Source organism: Pseudophryne corroboree, chromosome 1 (genome assembly GCF_028390025.1).
Source record: "Pseudophryne corroboree isolate aPseCor3 chromosome 1, aPseCor3.hap2, whole genome shotgun sequence".
Taxonomy (NCBI): Eukaryota; Metazoa; Chordata; class Amphibia; order Anura; family Myobatrachidae; genus Pseudophryne; species Pseudophryne corroboree.
This window is the reverse complement of record NC_086444.1, coordinates 204,445,418-204,465,579: the sequence shown is the minus strand read 5'-3', so window position 1 is coordinate 204,465,579 and position 20,162 is coordinate 204,445,418. Positions and strand designations below refer to the sequence as shown.

At 48.5% G+C, this 20,162-nt stretch overlaps 1 protein-coding gene across 4 annotated transcripts in view; it reads left to right on the top strand.

Annotated features, from left to right (window-relative positions):
• The window catches only part of SKIC3 (SKI3 subunit of superkiller complex), a 441,476-nt gene that overhangs the window by 136,315 nt on the left and 284,999 nt on the right, over nucleotides 1-20,162 (top strand). For all 4 annotated transcript variants that reach the window (XM_063964031.1, XM_063964029.1, XM_063964032.1 and 1 more), the window contains exons 15-16: nucleotides 864-1,043; nucleotides 2,047-2,171. In XM_063964031.1, the coding sequence (XP_063820101.1) occupies nucleotides 864-1,043; nucleotides 2,047-2,171 (305 nt within the window). The remainder of the gene's footprint in view (nucleotides 1-863; nucleotides 1,044-2,046; nucleotides 2,172-20,162) is intronic.

The window sequence follows — 20,162 nt, the reverse complement described above, 5'->3', positions numbered from 1 at the left end:
ACAGTGCCAGATATGCCCCACAGTGCCTGATATGCCCCACAGTGCCTGATATGCCCCCCTCTGCCTGATATGCCCCCCTCTGCCTGATATGCCCCACAGTGCCTGATATGCTCCACAGTGCCTAATATGCCCCACAGTGCCAGATGTGCCCCACAGTGCCAGATATGCCCCACAGTGCCTGATATGCCCCACAGTGCCTGATATGCCCCCCTCTGCCTGATATGCCCCCCTCTGCCTGATATGCCCCACAGTGCCAGATATGCCCCACAGTGCCTGATATGCCCCCCTCTGCCTGATATGCCCCACAGTGCCTGATATGCCCCCCTCTGCCTGATATGCCCCACAGTGCCTGATATGCCCCACAGTGCCTGATATGCCCCACAGTGCCTGATATGCCCCACAGTGCTAGATACTTACCCTCCGTCGCTCCCGCGCTGTCTTCTGAATGAGGGACACAGAGAGCGCAGCGCGCGGCTCTCCTGTGTCCCTCCTGCATCTCGGGCGGCAGCGGCGTGTGTTAAAGGAAGTGCCGGTTCGTGCACTTCCTTTACCACTCAGATGCCGCTGCTGCTGGAGATGCAGGAGGGACACAGGAGAGCCGCGCGCTGCGCTCTCTGTGTCCCTCCTAACGCTGACTCGATTATAAGCCGAGGTGGCTTTTTCAGCACAAAAAAACGTGCTGAAAAAGTCGGCTTATAATCGAGTATATACGGTATATATTACAATGCCACCTCAAGTGAAAATATATTAACCTATTATGCTGACTGCCGTACCCTGCATATCATTATAAATAGAGGTTAACTATTAAGATCATAATAGTTTTGTTTGCTCTTTATTCTTATTTGTTTATGTTTAATTTACAGGCTGCAAAGCTGGACCCCTATCTGTCCAAAGTGTTCTGTTACTTGGGTCATTACTACCGAGAAGTTGCTGGTGACAGGAGCCGTGCTCGTGGCTGCTATAAGAAGGCATTTGACCTGGATGGGGGAGATGGAGAGTCAGGAGCAGCAGCAGTTGATCTGAGTGTGGAGCTCGGTGACATGGTATTCACGCATCTCTGCTCTAGAATGCAAAGTGCAATAGCAATTGTTCCATAACCAGCCCGCCAATCATTGTACCGCTGGTCTCTGCTTGGAAGTAGTGATGTGCTCACAAATAGCAGATAGATCACAGATATTTCTAGATGAATATTAAGCCCCTTAAATATCCGGAGTAGTTTAGACTTTTATCAGAAAAGCCCCATGAGATTAATGGACTTTGAGAAACATAAAATGCTTAGAACTTTGTCTGCAATATTTGCTTCAGGTTTTTTCTGAATAAGGGCCTGATCCAGAGATGGCCGCAATCTCAATTTTTGTGCAATTAAGCAATTATGGGCTGACTGTGCATGTCTATGTTGCCCAGCATGTATCGCAGAGAGGATTTATTTGCAAAATGATTGAAAGGGACCATTTTGGGGGCGAATATGGGCAGTGGCAACTAAATTGAAGGCGTGTCGTGACCTATGCAGCTGCAAGAGAGCGTCTCCATACACATCCAGGCAGCTGCAGCATTTTCATATTGTCACGCAGCTGCCGGGACCCGCAATGCCTTGGCTGGGCATCTCCGTACAAGTCCAGACAGCTGCAACATTTGCATATTCTCACGCAGCTGCTGGGGCCCGCATTGCTTTCGTTGGGCATCTCCGTACAAGTCCAGGCGGCTGCGGCATTTGCATATTCTCGCACAGTCACTGCAGCAGCATTAGTGCAGATCTCTGAAGCAGGCCTAGGTCTGGAGACAGACATTTTGCTGAGATGTAAAATAAATTGTGTCACAAAATAGGAAACACTTCTCATAAATATTTCTAATATGAGGCTAGGTCTATGTTTAGAAACAGATGACAGAAAAGGAGCAGTTGGTTAATTCAGTGTTTACTTTTTTCTTATGAAATGTTATGAGTTATTTCAGATGATTGTGTATCCAATCTCATCTGGTGAAAGTTTATTCCAGATGTCTGATTAACGTCTGTGTATTACATGAACCTTGTTATTTCTGTTCTGTCAGGACACTGCATTAGCCATTCTGACGAGTGTAACAGAACGAGCAAGTGCAGGAACAGCTAAATGGGCGTGGCTTAGACGTGGCCTGTTCTATCTGAGAGTCGGTCAGCATTCTAAGGCCGTATCTGAGTAAGTTTCTCACCCCAGTTCTTCCAACATGTCCTCTCTGTATCAGTAATGCCGGATGTTCTAATATGTTTTCTAATAAAAACACATTTAATCATTCTAGAGAATAGCAGTGTTAGAGAGGGCTCATTACCCTCAACTGGCTAGTGGGTTGTTGGGTTTCCAGGGAGTTTGAGAATTACCGTCATACAGCTGCCCCTAAATTAACATCTCCAAGCATCTATAAATCACCTTGAAATCCAAAGCACTGTGTGAAATGACATGGATTTGGAAAGAAAGGCTATGATTTGTTTTCTTAATATATGTTTTTATCGTGTTGAAGGCACATGATATGAAGTACCAGAATGTAAAAATAAGAATTTACTTACCGATAATTCTATTTCTCGTAGTCCGTAGTGGATGCTGGGACTCCGTAAGGACCATGGGGAATAGCGGCTCCGCAGGAGACAGGGCACAAAAGTAAAGCTTTAGGATCAGGTGGTGTGCACTGGCTCCTCCCCTATGACCCTCCTCCAAGCCTCAGTTAGGATACTGTGCCCGGACGAGCGTACATAATAAGGAAGGATTTTGAATCCCGGGTAAGACTCATACCAGCCACACCAATCACACCATACAACTTGTGATCTGAACCCAGTTAACAGTATGATAAAACGTAGGAGCCTCTGAAAGATGGCTCACAACAATAAACAACCCGATGTTATTGTAACAATAACTATATACAAGTATTGCAGACAATCCGCACTTGGGATGGGCGCCCAGCATCCACCATGGACTACGAGAAATAGAATTATCGGTAAGTAAATTCTTATTTTCTCTGACGTCCTAAGTGGATGCTGGGACTCCGTAAGGACCATGGGGATTATACCAAAGCTCCCAAACGGGCGGGAGAGTGCGGATGGCTCTGCAGCACCGAATGAGAGAACTCCAGGTCCTCCTCAGCCAGGGTATCAAATTTGTAGAATTTAGCAAACGTGTTTGCCCCTGACCAAGTAGCTGCTCGGCAAAGTTGTAAAGCCGAGACCCCTCGGGCAGCCGCCCAAGATGAGCCCACTTTCCTTGTGGAATGGGCTTTAACAGATTTTGGCTGTGGCAGGCCTGCCACAGAGTGTGCAAGCTGAATTGTACTACAAATCCAACGAGCAATCGTCTGCTTAGAAGCAGGAGCACCCAGCTTGTTGGGTGCATACAGGATGAACAGCGAGTCAGATTTTCTGACTCCAGCCGTCCTGGAAACATATATTTTCCGGCCTTGACAACGTCTAGCAACTTGGAGTCCTCCAAGTCCCTAGTAGCCGCAGGCACCACAATAGGTTGGCTCAGGTGGACGCTGAAACCACCTTAGGGAGAAACTGAGGACGAGTCCTCAATTCCGCCCTGTCCGAATGGAAAATCAGATAAGGGCTTTTACAGGATAAAGCCGCCAATTCTGACACGCGCCTGGCCCAGGCCAGAGCCAACAGCATGACCACTTTTCCTGTGAGATATTTTAACTCCATAGATTTAAGTGGGTCAAACCAATGTGACTTTTGGGACCCAAAAACTACATTGAGATCCCAAGGTGCCACTGAAGGCACCAAAGGAGACTGTATATGCAGTACCCCTTTTACAAACGTCTGAACTTCGGGGACTGAAGCTAGTTCTTTTTGGAAGAAAATTGACAGAGCCGAAATTTGAACCTTAATGGACCCCAATTTCAGGCCCATAGACACTCCTGTTTGCAGGAAATGTAGGAATCGTCGAATTTCCTCCGTCGGGCCTTACTAGCCTCGCACCACGCAACATATTTTCGCCAAATGCGGTGATAATGTTTTGCGGTTACATCCTTCCTGGCTTTGATCAGGATAGGGATGACTTCATCCGGAATGCCTTTTTCCTTCAGGATCCGGCGTTCAACCGCCATGCCGTCAAACGCAGCCGCGGTAAGTCTTGGAACAGACAGGGTCCTTGCTGGAGCAGGTCCCTTCTTAGAGGTAGAGGCTACGGATCCTCCGTGAGCATCTCTTGAAGTTCCGGTTACCACGTCCTTATTGGCCAATCCGGAGCCATGAATATAGTGCTTACTCCTCTCCATCTTATCAATCTCAGTACCTTGGGTATGAGAGGCAGAGGAGGGAACCCATACACTGATTGGTACACCCACGGTGTTACCAGAGCCTTTACAGCTATTGACTGAGGGTCCCTTGACCTGGCGCAATACCTGTCGAGTTTTTTCCCAACGGTTTATAATCATGTGGAGGACTTCTGGGTGAAGTTCCCACTCTCCCGGGTGGAGGTCGTGCTGAGGAAATCTGCTTCCCAGTTGTCCACTCCCGGAATGAATACTGCTGACAGTGCTATCACATGGATTTCCGCCCAGCGAAGAATCCTTGCAGCTTCTGCCATTGCCCTCCTGCTTCTTGTGGCACCCTGTCTGTTTACGTGGGTGACTGCCGTAATGTTGTCCGACTGGATCAACACCGGCTGACCTTGAAGCAGAGGTCTTGCTAAGCTTAGAGCATTGTAAATGGCCCTTAGCTTCAGATATTTATGTGAAGTGATGTCTCCAGGCTTGACCATAAGCCCTGGATATTCCTTCCCTTGTGTGACTGCTCCCCAGCCTCGCAGGCTGGCATCCGTGGTCACCAGGACCCAGTCCTGAATGCCGAATCTGCGACCCTCTAGAAGATGAGCACTCTGCAACCACCACAGGAGGGATACCCCTGTCCTTGGTGACAGGGTTATCCGCTGATGCATCTGAAGATGCGACCCGGACCATTTTTCCAGTAGGTCCCACTGGAAAGTCCTTGCGTGGAATCTGCCAAATGGGATTGCTTCGTAGGAAGCCACCATTTTTACACAGAACCCTTGTGCATTGATGCACTGAGACTTGGCTCGGTTTTAGGAGGTTCCTGACTAGCTCGGATAACTCCCTGGCTTTCTCCTCCGGGAGAAACACCTTCTTTCTGGACTGTGTCCAGGATCATCCCTAGGAACAGAAGACAAGTCGTCGGAACCAGCTGCGATTTTGGAATATTGAGAATCCAATCGTGCTGCCGCAACACTACCTGAGATAGTCCAACTGTTCCCTGGATCTTACCCTTATCAGGGAATCGTCCAAGTAAAGAATAACTAAAATTCCCTTCCTTCGAAGGAATATCATAATTTCGGTCCTTACTTTAGTAAAGACCCGGGGTGCCGTGGACCATCCCTACGGCAGCGTCTGAACTGATAGTGACAGTTCTGTACCATAACCTGAGGTACCCTTGGTGAGAAGGGTACATTTTTTGACATGAAGGTAAGCATCCTTGATGTCCCGAGACATCATGTAGTCCCCTTCTTCCAGGTTCGCAATCACTGCTCTGAGTGACTCAATCTTGAATTTGAACCTCTGTATTCAAAGATTTTAGATTTAGAATCGGTCTCACCGAGCCGTCTGGCTTCGGTACCACAATAGTGTGGAATAATACCCCGTTTCCTTTTGCAGGAGGGGTACCTTGATTATCACCTGCTGGGAATACAGCTTGTGAATGGCTTCCAAAACTGCCTCCCTGTCAGAGGGAGACGTCGGTAAAACCGACTTTTGGAAACGGCGAGGGGGAGACGTCTCGAATTCCAATTTGTACCCCTGAAATATTACCTGAAGGATCCATGGGTCTACTTGCGAGTGAGCCCACTGCGCACTGAAATTCATTGAGAACGGGCCCCCACCGTGCCTGAGCTTGTAAAGCCCTAGCATCATACTGAGGGCTTGGCAGAGGCGGGAAAGGGTTTCTGTTCCTGGGAACTGGCTCATCTCTGTAGCCTTTTTCCTCTCCCTCTGTCACGAGCAGAAAAGAGGAACCTTTTGTCCGCTTGCCAACAAAGGACTGCGCCTGATAATACTGCGTCTTATTTTGAGAGGCGACCTGGGGTACAAACGTGGATATCCCAGCTGTTGCCGTGGCCACCAGGTCTGAAAGACCGACCCCAAATGCCTTTTTTAAGGCAATACTTCCAAATGCCGTTTGGAATCCGCCTCACCTGACCACTTTACTGGTAGAATTGGACAACGCACTTATACTTGATGCCAGTCGGCAATATTCCGCTGTGCATCTCGCATATATTTTAAATGCTCTATAGGCAATAATATACTGTCCTTATCTAGGATATATAAATATTTCCAGTCAGGGAATCCGACCACGCCAACCCAGCACTGCACATCCAGGCTGAGGCGATTGCTGGTCGCAGTATAACACCAGTATGTGTGTAAATACATTTTCTCTATCGTCCTAGTGGATGCTGGGGTTCCTGAAAGGACCATGGGGAATAGCGGCTCCGCAGGAGACAGGGCACAAAAGTAAAGCTTTCCGATCAGGTGGTGTGCACTGGCTCCTCCCCCTATGACCCTCCTCCAAGCCAGTTAGATTTTTGTGCCCGGCCGAGAAGGGTGCAATCTAGGTGGCTCTCCTAAAGAGCTGCTTAGAAAAGTTTAGCTTAGGTTTTTTATTTTACAGTGAGTCCTGCTGGCAACAGGATCACTGCAACGAGGGACTTAGGGGAGAAGAAGTGAACTCACCTGCGTGCAGGATGGATTGGCTTCTTGGCTACTGGACATCAGCTCCAGAGGGACGATCACAGGTACAGCCCGGATGGTCACCGGAGCCTTGCCGCCGGCCCCCTTGCAGATGCTGAAATAAGAAGAGGTCCAGAATCGGCGGCAGAAGACTCCTCAGTCTTCTAAAGGTAGCGCACAGCACTGCAGCTGTGCGCCATTTTCCTCTCAGCACACTTCACACGGCAGTCACTGAGGGTGCAGGGCGCTGGGAGGGGGGCGCCCTGGGAGGCAAATGAAAACCTATTTTGGCTAAAAATACCTCACATATAGCCTCCGGAGGCTATATGGAGATATTTAACCCCTGCCAGAATCCGTTAAGAGCGGGAGACGAGGCCGCCGAAAAAGGGGCGGGGCCTATCTCCTCAGCACACAGCGCCATTTTCCCTCACAGAAAGGCTGGAGGGAAGGCTCCCAGGCTCTCCCCTGCACTGCACTACAGAAACAGGGTTAAAACAGAGAGGGGGGGCACTAATTTGGCGTTAGAAATATATAAAAAAGATGCTATAAGGGAAAACACTTATATAAGGTTGTCCCTATATAATTATAGCGTTTTTGGTGTGTGCTGGCAAACTCTCCCTCTGTCTCTCCAAAGGGCTAGTGGGTCCTGTCCTCTATCAGAGCATTCCCTGTGTGTGTGCTGTGTGTCGGTACGTGTGTGTCGACATGTAGGAGGACGATGTTGGTGAGGAGGCGGAGCAATTGCCTGTAATGGTGATGTCACTCTCTAGGGAGTCGACACCGGAATGGATGGCTTATTTAGGGAATTACGTGATAATGTCAACACGCTGCAAGGTCGGTTGACGACATGAGACGGCCGACAAACAATTAGTACCGGTCCAGACGTCTCAAAAACACCGTCAGGGGTTTTAAAACGCCCGTTTACTTTAGTCGGTCGACACAGACACAGACAGGGACACTGAATCCAGTGTCGACGGTGAATAAACAAACGTATTCCTTATTAGGGCCACACGTTAAAGGCAATGAAGGAGGTGTTACATATTTCTGATACTACAAGTACCACAAAAGAGGGTATTATGTGGGATGTGAAAAAACTACCATAGTTTTTCCTGAATCAGATAAATTAAATAAAGTGTGTGATGATGCGTGGGTTCCCCCCGATAGAAAATTATGGGCGGTATACCCTTTCCCGCCAGAAGTTAGGGCGCGTTGGGAAACACCCCTTAGGGTGGATAAGGCGCTCACACGCTTATCAAAACAAGTGGCGGTACCGTCTATAGATAGGGCCGTCCTCAAGGACCAGCTGACAGGAGGCTGGAAAATATCATAAAAAGTATATACACACATACTGGTGTTATACTGCGACCAGCGATCGCCTCAGCCTGGATGTGCAGAGCTGGGGTGGCTTGGTCGGATTCCCTGACTAAAAATATTGATACCCTTGACAGGGACAGTATTTTATTGACTATAGAGCATTTAAAGGATGCATTTCTATATATGCGAGATGCACAGAGGGATATTTGCACTCTGGCATCAAGAGTAAATGCGATGTCCATAACTGCCAGAAGATGTTATGGACACGACAGGGGTCAGGTGATGCAGATTCCAAACGGCACAAAGGTGTATTGCCGTATAAAGGAAGAGGAGTTATTTGGGGTCGGTCCATCGGACCTGGTGGCCACGGCAACTGCTGGAAAATCCACCGTTTTTACCCTAAGTCACATCTCTGCAGAAAAAGACACCGTCTTTTCAGCCTCAGTCCTTTCGTCCCTATAAGATCATATCTGCCCAGGGATAGAGGAAAGGGAAGAAGACTGCAGCAGGCAGCCCATTCCCAGGAACAGAAGCGTTCCACCGCTTCTGACAAGTTCTCAGCATGGCGCTGAGACCGTACAGGACCCCTGGATCCTACAAGTAGTATCCCAGGGGTACAGATTGGAATGTCGAGACGTTTCCCCTTCGCAGGCTCCTGAAGTCTGCTTTACCAAGGTCTCCCTCCGACAAGGAGGCAGTATGGGAAAAAATTCACAAGCTGTATTCCCAGCAGGTGATAATTAAATTACCCCTCCTACTACAAGAAAAGGGGTATTATTCCACACTATATTGTGGTACTGAAGCCAGAAGGCTAGGTGAGACTTATTCTAAATCTAAAAAATTTTTGAACACTTACAAAGGTTCAAATCAAGATGGAGTCACTCAGAGCAGTGATAACGAACAGGAAGAAGGGGACTATATAGTGTCCCGGGACATCAGGGATGCTTACCTCTATGTCCCAAATTTGCCCTTCTCACTAAGGGTACCTCAGGTTCGTGGTGCAGAACTGTCACTATCAGTTTCAGACGCTGCCGTTTGGATTGTCCACGGCACCCCGGGTCTTTACTAAGGTAATGGCCGAAATGATGATTCTTCTTCGAAGAAAAGGCGTCTTAATTATCCCTTACTTGGACGATCTCCTGATAAGGGCATAGTCCAGGGAACAGTTGGAGGTAGGAGTAGCACTATCTCGGATACTGCTACAACAGCACGGGTGGATTCTAAATATTCCAAAATCGCAGCTGATCCCGACGACACGTCTGCTGTGCCTAGGGATGATTCTGGACACAGTCCAGAAAAAGGTGTTTCTCCCGAAAGAGAAAGCCAGGGAGTTATCCGAGCTAGTCAGGAACCTCCTAAAAACAGTGCATCATTGCACAAGGGTCCTGGTAGAAAATGGTGGCTTCCTACGAAGCAATTCCATTCGGCAGATTTCACGCAAGAACTTTTCAGTGGGATCTGCTGGACAAATGGTCCGGATCGCATCTTCAGATGCATCAGCGGATAACCCTATATCCAAGGACAAGGGTGTCTCTCCTGTGGTGGTTATAGAGTGCTCATCTTCTAGAGGGCCGCAGATTCGGCATTCAGGATTGGATGCTGGTGACCACGGAGCCCAGCCCGAGAGGCTGGGGAGCAGTCACACAAGGAAAAAATTTCCAGGGAGTGTGATGAAGTCTGGAGACTTTTCTCCACATAAATATACTGGAGCTAAGGGTAAATTTATAATGCTCTAAGCTTAGCAAGACCTCTGCTTCAAGGTCAGCCGGTATTGATCCAGTGGGAAAAACATCACGGCAGTCGCCCACGTAAACAGACAGGGCGACACAAGAAGCAGGAGGGCAATGGCAAAAACTGCAAGGACTTTTCGCTGGGCGGAAAATCATGTGATAGCACTGTCAGCAGTGTTTCATCCCGGGAATGGAAACTGGGAAGCAGACTTCCTCAGCAGGCACGACCTCCACCCGGGAGAGTGGAAACTTCATCGGGAAGTTTTTTCCACATGATTGTAAACCGTTGGGAAATACCAAAGGTGGACATGATGGCGTCCCGTCTGAACAAAAAACGGGACAGGTATTGCGCCAGGTCAAGAGACCCTCAGGCAATAGCTGTGGACATTCTGGTAACACCGTGGGTGTACCAGTCGGTGTATGTGTTCCCTCCTCTGCTTCTCATACCTAAGGTGCTGAGAATTATAAGACGTAGAGGAGTAAGAACTATACTCATGGCTCCGGATTGGCCAAGAAGGACTTGGTACCCGGAACTTCAAGAGATGTTTACAGAGGTCTTATGGCCTCTGCCGCTAAGAAGGGACTTGCTTCAGCAAGTACCATGTCTGTTCCAAGACTTACCGCAGCTGCGTTTGTTGGCATGGCGGTGGAACGCCGGATCCTAAGGGAAAAAGGCATTCCGGAAGAGGTCATTCCTACCCTGGTCAAAGCCAGAAAGGAGGTGAACGCACAACATTATCACCACATGTGGCGAAAATATGTTGCGTGGTGTGAGGCCAGGAAGGCCCCACAAAGAAATTTCAACTCGGTCGATTCCTGCATTTCCTGCAAACAGGAGTGTCTATGGGCCTCAAATTGGGGTCCATTAAGGTTCAAATTTCGGCCCTGTCAATTTTCTTCCAGAAAGAATTGGCTTCAGTTCCTGAAGTCCAGAACTTTGTCAAGGGAGTATTGCATATACAACCCTCTTTTGTGCCTCCAGTGGCACTGTGGGATCTCAACGTAGTTCTGGGATTCTTCAAATCACATTGGTTTAAAACCAGTCAAATCTGTGGATTTGAAGCATCTCACATGAAAAGTGACCATGTTCTTGGCCCTGGCCTGGACCAGGCGAGTGTCAAATTGGTGGTTTTTTTCTCAAAAAAGCCCATATTTGTTTGTCCATTCGGACAGGGCAGAGCTGCGGACTCGTCCCCAGTTCTCTCCCAAAGGTGGTGTCAGTGTTTCACCTGAACCAGCTTATTGTGGTGCCTTGCACCTACTAGGGACTTGGAGGACTCCAAGTTGCTAGATGTTGTCAGGGCCCTGAAAATATAGGTTCCAGGACGGCTGGAGTCAGGAAAACTGACTTGCTGTTATCCTGTATGCACCCAACAAACTGGGTGCTCTTGCTTTTAAGCAGACTATTGCTAGTTGGATGTGTAATACAATTCAGCTTGCACATTCTGTGGCAGGCCTGCCACAGCCAAAATATGTAAATGCCCATTCCACAAGGAAGGTGGGCTCATCTTGGGCGGCTGCCCGAGGGGTCTCGGCTTTACAACTTTGCCGAGCGGTTATTTAGTCAGGGGCAAACACGTTTGTAAAATCCTACAAATTTGATACCCTGGCTAAGGAGGACCTGGAGTTCTCTCATTCGGTGCTGCAGAGTCATCCGCACTCTCCCGCCCGTTTGGGAGCTTTGGTATAATCCCCATGGTCCTTTCAGGAACCCCAGCATCCACTAGGACGATAGAGAAAATAAGAATTTACTTACCGATAATTCTATTTCTCGGAGTCCGTAGTGGATGCTGGGCGCCCATCCCAAGTGCGGATTATCTGCAATACTTGTACATAGTTACAAAAATCGGGTTATTATTGTTGTGAGCCATCTTTTCAGAGGCTCCGCTGTTATCATACTGTTAACTGGGTTTAGATCACAAGTTGTACGGTGTGATTGGTGTGGCTGGTATGAGTCTTACCCAGGATTCAAAATTCCTCCCTTATTGTGTACGCTCGTCCGGGCACAGTACCTAACTGGCTTGGAGGAGGGTCATAGGGGGAGGAGCCAGTGCACACCACCTGATCGGAAAGCTTTACTTTTGTGCCCTGTCTCCTGCGGAGCCGCTATTCCCCATGGTCCTTTCAGGAACCCCAGCATCCACTACGGACTCCGAGAAATAGAATTATCGGTAAGTAAATTCTTATTTTAGGATACCCTCCTGCTTTCTATCAGCAGGATCCTTAAGGGCGGCCATCTCAGGAGAGGGTAGAGCCCTTGTTCTTACAAGCGTGTGAGCGCCTTATCCCCCCTAGGGGGTGTTTCCCAACGCACCCTAACCTCTGGCGGGAAAAGGTATACTGCCAATAACTTTTTAGAAATTATCAATTGTTATCGGGGGGAAACCCACGCATCATCACACACCTCATTTTATTTCTCAGATTCAGGAAAACTACAGGTAGTTTTTCCTCACCAAACATAATACCCCTTTTTGGTGGTACTCATATTATCAGAAATGTGTAAACATTTTCCCTTGCCTCAATCATGTAACGTGTGGCCCTATTGGAAATCACGGTTGTCTCTTCACCGTCGACACAGGAGTCAGTATCCGTGTCGGCGTCTGTATCTGCCATCTGAGGTAACGGGCGCTTTAGAGCCCCTGACGGCCTATGAGACGTTTGGACAGGCACAAGCTGAGTAGCCGGCTGTCTCATGTCAACCACTGTCTTTATACAGAGCTGACACTGTCACGTAATTTTCAACAGTACATCCACTCAGGTGTCGACCCCCTAGGGGGTGACATCACTATTACAGACAATCTGCTCCGTCTCCACATCATTTTTTCTCCTCATACATGTCGACACAAACGTACCGACACACAGCACACACACAGGGAATGCTCTGATAGAGGACAGGACCCCACTAGCCCTTTGGGGAGACAGAGGGAGAGTTTGCCAGCACACACCAAAGCGCTATAAACTGTATAGGGACAACCTTATAATAAGTGTCTATCCCTTATAGCTGCTTATATATATTTTTAGCCAAATAAGTGCCCCCCCTCTCTGTTGTACCCTGTTTCTGTAGTGCAGTGCAGGAGAGAGTCTGGGAGCCTTCCTACCAGCGGAGCTGTGTGGGAAAATGGCGCCGTGTGCTGAGGAGATAGGCCCCGCCTCCTTCTCGGCGGGCTCTTCTCCCGCTTTTATCTGGAAAACTGGCAGGGGTTAAATACATCCATATAGCCCAGGGGCTATATGTGATGTATTTTTTGCCATAGGAGGTATTTACATTGCTGCCCAGGGCGCCCCCCCCCAGCGCCCTGCACCCTCAGTGACCGCAGTGTGAAGTGTGCTGGGAGCAATGGCGCACAGCTGCAGTGCTGTGCGCTACCTTAATGAAGACAGGAACGTCTTCTGCCGCCGATTTCTGGACCTCTTCACTCTTCAGCATCTGTAAGGGGGCCGGCGGCGCGGCTCCGGGACCCATCCAGGCTGTACCTGTGATCGTCCCTCTGGAGCTAATGTCCAGTAGCCAAGAAGCCCAATCCACTCTGCACGCAGGTGAGTTCGCTTCTTCTCCCCTTAGTCCCTCGATGCAGTGAGCCTGTTGCCAGCAGGTCTCACTGAAAATAAAAAACCTATTTAAACTTTACTTCTAAGCAGCTCAGGAGAGCCACCTAGCCTGCACCCTTCTCGTTCCAGCACAAAAATCTAACTGAGGCTTGGAGGAGGGTCATAGGGGGAGGAGCCAGTGCACACCACCTGATCCTAAAGCTTTACTTTTGTGCCCTGTCTCCTGCGGAGCCGCTATTCCCCATGGTCCTTACGGAGTCCCAGCATCCACTTAGGACGTCAGAGAAAGGTAGTATTAGAAGGGGATCAGTACAGACAACTATATTTCATACAGCTGTAGTTATTGAATATTAAATAGCAAAGAATGAATGCTTATTTTCTGCTGTGTCAAATAGACCCATTTTTAAACAAAGTTAAACAAATCCAGCAACTGTTACAAATCAGATTACAGCAATGGACTAAAATCACCTTGAGTGATATTAAATATTGTTAGTAGCACAATGTTTTAGCACAGTGATTTCCAAACTTTTTTGAATCACGGCGCCCTAGAATATCAGAATTTTTTTCACGGCACCCCTAGGCCAAAAATTTCTTATTGAGAAATTTAGAAAGAAATATTACATTAAGTAGATGGCATTTATATTTCATCCTTAGGGTCAGTTGTGTGGTGAGGGACAAGATTTGCTTCTGTTTGGCCACATAGTTTATTACTGGCAGCCACCAGCACTGGTTTTGCCTATTATATTGACCATGAATAATTTGAATTGATCCTGGACCACCAACCCAGGGCACCCCTGCAAATGTCCCGAGGCACCCCTGGGAAACACGGCACACAGTTTGGGAACCTCTGTTTTAGCACCTGTGTCTCTAAAGAACTGCCCAGCAGGATAGCCTGAGTGGAAAGTATACAAAGAAGCAGAAGAGGATGAGAGAAACATGAGTACAACTAAAAGGGTGAAACAACTGGGAAGTCATTTATTGCCTGACCTCTAAGATACATACCTGCCACAGAAAGCTCTTCTGTAACCTGCTATAGTCCACCTGTTGCCTGTCAGTAAGTGGTTGAAGTAGGGCAGATGGCTGAAATGTCTGGGGCTGTCAGACACTGAGCAGCATTCTGTATCCAAGCTAGCATCCTGAAATATATACTCCATATCTTTTACGTATTCACTATCTCCCTTATTGTTCTCTTTTAATTGTTTTTCATCATTATTTATTCATATACATGAGAGGGTTTTATAGAAATAAATGGGAATACAGCATATATCCTCCATTTCTCTAACGTCCTAGAGGATTCTGGGGACTCCGTAAGGACCATGGGGAATAGACGGGCACCGCAGGAGACATGGGCACTTTAAGAATGAACTGAACTCTGGGTGTGCACTGGCTCCTCCCTCTATGCCCCTCCTCCAGACCTCAGTTTTACACTGTGCCCAGAGGAGAATGGGTGCACTGCAGGGAGCTCTCCTGAGCTTCCTGCTTAGAAAGCATTTTTGTTAGGATTTTTTCTCTTTTTACAGGGAGCACTGCTGGCAACAGGCTCCCTGCATCGAGGGACTGAGGAGAGAGGAGCAGACCTACTTAAATGATAGGCTCGGCTACTGGACACCATTAGCTCCAGAGGGGGTGAACACAGGTTCGTCCTGGGCGTTCACTCCCAGAGCCGCGCCGCCGTTCTCCTCACAGAGCCAGAAGAAACGAAGTCAGAAGACGTCTCAGGCGGCAGAAGCCTTCAGAGCTTCACTGAGGTAACGCACAGCACTGCAGCTGTGCGTCATTGCTCCACACACCTCACACACTACGGTCACTGTAAGGGTGCAGGGCGCAGGGGGGGGCGCCCTGGGCAGCAATATAAACACCTCTCTATGGCAAAATACTATATACATGTACAGGTAGGCACTGTACATGTATATAAAAGAGCCCCCGCCATATTTTAGTAAGTTTGAGAGGGACAGAAGCCCGTCGCCGAGAGGGCGGGGCTTCTCCCTCAGCACTCACCAGCGCCATTTTCTCTCCACAGCACCGCTGAGAGGAAGCTCCCCGGACTCTCCCCTGCTTGACACACGGCGAAAGAGGGTTTTAAAGAAGAGGGGGGGGCACATATTTGGCGATTATACATTACAGCAGAGCTACTGGGTAAACATTCTGTGTTTTTTCCTGGGTCATATAGCGTTGGGGTGTGTGCTGGCATACTCTCTCTCTGTCTCTCCAAAGGGCCTAATGGGGAACCTGTCTTCAGATAAGAGATTCCCTGTGTGTGTGGAGTGTGTCGGTACGTGTGTGTCGACATGTCTGCGGTAAAAGGCTCTCATAAGGAAGAGATGGAGCAAATGTGTGTGTGGTGTCTCCGTCGACAACGCCGACACCTGATTGGATATGTGAAATTAAGTGCTAAGATGAATTTATTACAAAAGATTAGAGAACAGACAGGGAATCTACCCATGTCTGTCCCTATGTCACAGAGACCTTCAGAGTCTCACAACGCTCACTATCCAAAATAATAGACACTGATATCGACACGGAGTCTGACTCCAGTGTTGACTACGATAATGCAAAGTACAGCCAAGACTGGCAGAAAAGTATTCAATGTATGATTATTGTAATAAAAGATGTTTTGCATATCACTGATGACTCATCTGTCCCTGACACAAGGGTACACAGGTTTAAGGGGAAGAAAGCTGAGGTAAATTTCCCTCCTCTCATGAAGAAAAAGAGCGGGAATCTCCAGACTAGAAGCTGCAGCTTCCCAAAAAAAAGAATTCTCAGGGAGTATCCTTTCCCTAATGGGGCCAGGATACGATGGGAATCTTCCCCTAGGGTGTACAAGGCATTGACACGTTTACCCAAAAAGGTAGCGCTGACTTAACAGCTATCCTCAGGGATCCTGCAGATAGCATGCAGTAAAAGTACTTTGAAGTCCATTTACACACATTCTGGTACACTACTCAGACCGGCGACTGTGTCGGCATGGGTTTATAGCGCTGTAGCAGCGTGGACAGATATCTTATCAGCGGAGATTGATACCCTGGATAAGGATGCCATGTTATTGTCCCTAGTATATATATATATATATATATATGTAAAAGATGTTGTCTTATAAATAAATATATATATATATATAAGACATGCCCAAAGAGACGTTAGTCTACTGGGTTCTAGAGTCAACGCTATGTCGATTTCTGCTAGACGTGTCCTGTGGAACATGCAATGGACAGGTGATGCCGACTAAAAGAGGCATATGGAGGGTTTACCTTACAAGGCTGAGGAATTGTGTGGAGAAGGGCTCTCGGACCTGGTCTCCACAGCTATAGCTGGTAATTCTGATCTTTCTCTAACGTCCTAGTGGATGCTGGGGACTCCGTCAGGACCATGGGGAATAGCGGGCTCCGCAGGAGACAGGGCACATCTAAAAAAGCTTTTAGGTCACATGGTGCGTACTGGCTCCTCCCCCTATGACCCTCCTCCAAGCCTCAGTTAGGTTTTTGTGCCCGTCCGAGAGGGTGCAATCTAGGTGGCTCTCTTAAAGAGCTGTTTAGAAAAGTTTTTTTTTAGGTTTCAATCTCAGTGATTCCTGCTGGCAACAGGATCACTGCATCGAGGGACTTAGGGGAGAGATTTCCAACTCACCTGCGTGCAGGATGGATTGGAGTCTTAGGCTACTGGACACTTAGCTCCAGAGGGAGTCGGAACACAGGTCAGCCTGGGGTTCGTCCCGGAGCCGCGCCGCCGATCCCCCTTACAGACGCTGAAGAGACGGCAGAACGGAGGTCCGGAAAACAGGCGGCAGAAGACTCCACAGTCTTCATGAAGGTAGCGCACAGCACTGCAGCTGTGCGCCATTGTTGTCACACGGCTCACTGACTCAGTCACGGAGGGTGCAGGGCGCTGCTGGGGGCGCCCTGGGCAGCAATATAATTACCTTTAGTGGCAAAAGAAATACATCACATATACCCATTAAGGCTATATGTATGTATTTTGACCCAGGCCAGTTCTTAAAAACCGGGAGAAAAATCCTGCCGAAAAAGGGGCGGAGCTTATTCTCCTCAGCACTCAGCGCCATTTTCCTGCTCAGCTCCGCTGGTGAGGAAGGCTCCCAGGACTCTCCCCTGCACTGCACTACAGAAACAGGGTAACAAAGAGAAGGGGGGCATAAATTGGCGATATTTATATATTAAGAGCGCATATATAGTAAACAACACCTTCTAGGGTTGTTTTTATACATTTATAGCGCTTTTGGTGTGTGCTGGCAAACTCTCCCTCTGTCTCCCCAAAGGGCTAAGGGGTCCTGTCTTCGATTAGAGCATTCCCTGTGTGGCTGCTGTGTGTCGGTACGTGTGTGTCGACATGTATGAGGACGATGTTGGTGTGGAGGCAGAGCAATTGCCGATGATGGTAATGTCACCTCCTAGGGAGTCGACACCGGAATGGATGGCTTTAGTTATGGAATTACGTGATAATGTCAGCACACTGCAAAAGTCAGTTGACGAAATAAGACGCCCGGCAAACCAGTTAGTACCGGTTCAGGCGTCTCAGACACCGTCAGGGGCTGTAAAACGTCCTTTACCTCAGTCAGTCGACACGGGTACCGACACAGATGAATCTAGTGTCGACGGTGAAGAAACAAACGTATTTTCCAATAGGGCCACACGTTATATGATCACGGCAATGAAGGAGGCGTTACAGATCTCTGATACTGCTGGTACCTCAAAAAGGGGTATTATGTGGGGGGTGAAAAAACTACCTGTATTTTTCCCAGAATCAGAGGAATTGAATGATGTGTGTGATGAAGCGTGGGTTACCCCCGATAGAAAAGTGCTAATTTCAAAGAAGTTGTTGGCATTATACCCTTTCCCACCAGAGGTTAGGGCGCGCTGGGAAACACCCCCTAAGGTGGATAAGGCGCTCACACGTTTATCAAAGCAAGTGGCGTTGCAGTCTCCTGATACGGCCGCCCTCAAGGATCCAGCAGATAGGAGGCTGGAAACTACACTGAAGAGTATATACACACATACGGGTGTTATACTGCGACCGGCAATAGCCTCAGCCTGGATGTGCAGTGCTGGGGTAGTGTGGTTGGATTCTCTGACTGAAAATATTGAGACCCTGGATAGGGACAGTATTTTATTGACTCTAGAGCAATTAAAGGATGCTTTTCTTTATATGCGAGATGCTCAGAGGGATGTTTGTACTCTAGCATCAAGAGTAAGCGCGATGTCCATATCTGCTAGAAGAAGTTTATGGACGCGACAGTGGTCAGGTGATGCGGATTCCAAGAGGCATATGGAAGTATTGCCATATAAAGGAGAGGAATTGTTTGGGGTCGGTCTTTCGGACCTGGTGACCACGGCAACTGCCGGCAAATCCACCTTTTTACCTCAGACCCCTTCACAACAGAAAAAGACACCGTCTTTTCAGCCGCAGTCCTTTCGCTCCTATAAAAAGCGACCAAAAGGACAGTCTTATCTGCCGAGAGGCAGAGGAAAGGGTAAGAAAGGGCAGCACGCAGCCCCTGCCCAGGAACAGAAGCCCGCCCCGGCTTCTACAAAGCCATCAGCATGACGCTGGGGCTTTACAAGCGGACCCAGGAACGGTGGGGGGTCGACTCAAGATTTTCAGCAATCAATGGGCTCACTCACAAGTGGACCCGTGGGTCCTGCAGATAATATCTCAGGGTTACATGCTGGAGTTCGAAAGGTTTCCCCCTCGCCGGTTCCTAAAGTCTGCTTTACCAACGTCTCCCTCAGAAAGGACGTCGGTTTTGGAGGCCATTCACAAGCTGTATTCTCAGCAGGTGATAGTCAAGGTACCCCTCCTACAACAGGGAAAGGGGTATTATTCCACACTATTTGTGGTACCGAAGCCGGACGGTTCGGTAAGACCTATTCTAAATCTGAAATCCTTGAACCTGTACATACAGAAATTCAAGTTCAAGATGGAATCACTCAGAGCAGTGATAGCGAATCTGGAAGAAGGGGACTTCATGGTGTCCCTGGACATAAAGGATGCTTATCTGCATGTCCCAATTTACCCCTCACACCAAGGGTATCTCAGGTTCGTGATACAAGACTGTCATTATCAGTTTCAAACGCTGCCGTTTGGTTTGTCCACGGCCCCTCGGGTCTTTACCAAGGTAATGACCGAAATGATGGTTCTTCTACGAAGAAAAGGCGTATTAATTATCCCTTACTTGGACGATCTCCTGATAAGGGCAAAGTCCAGAGAACAGCTGGAAGTCGGTGTAGCACTAACCCAGGTAGTGCTTCAGCAACACGGGTGGATTCTGAATCTTCCAAAATCTCAATTGACCCCGACAACTCGTCTGCTGTTCCTGGGAATGATTCTGGACACGGTTCAGAAAAAGGTGTTTCTCCCGGAGGAGAAAGCAAGGGAGTTATCCGAACTTGTCAGGAACCTCCTAAAACCAGGAACGGTGTCAGTACATCAATGCACAAGAGTCCTGGGAAAGATGGTGGCTTCGTACGAAGCGATTCCATTCGGCAGATTCCATGCACGGACATTTCAGTGGGATCTGCTGGACAAATGGTCCGGATCGCATCTGCACATGCATCAGCGGATAGCACTGTCACCGAGAACAAGGTTGTCTCTCCTGTGGTGGCTGCAGACTGCCCATCTGTTAGTGGGCCGCAGATTCGGCATACAGGACTGGGTCCTGGTGACTACGGATGCCAGCCTACGAGGTTGGGGAGCAGTCACAAAGGGAAGAAACTTCCAGGGCGTGTGGTCAAACCTGGAGACGTCTCTTCACATAAATATACTGGAGCTAAGAGCGATCTACAATGCTCTAAGTCTGGCAAAACCGCTGCTTCAGGGTCAGCCGGTGTTGATCCAGTCCGACAACATCACGGCAGT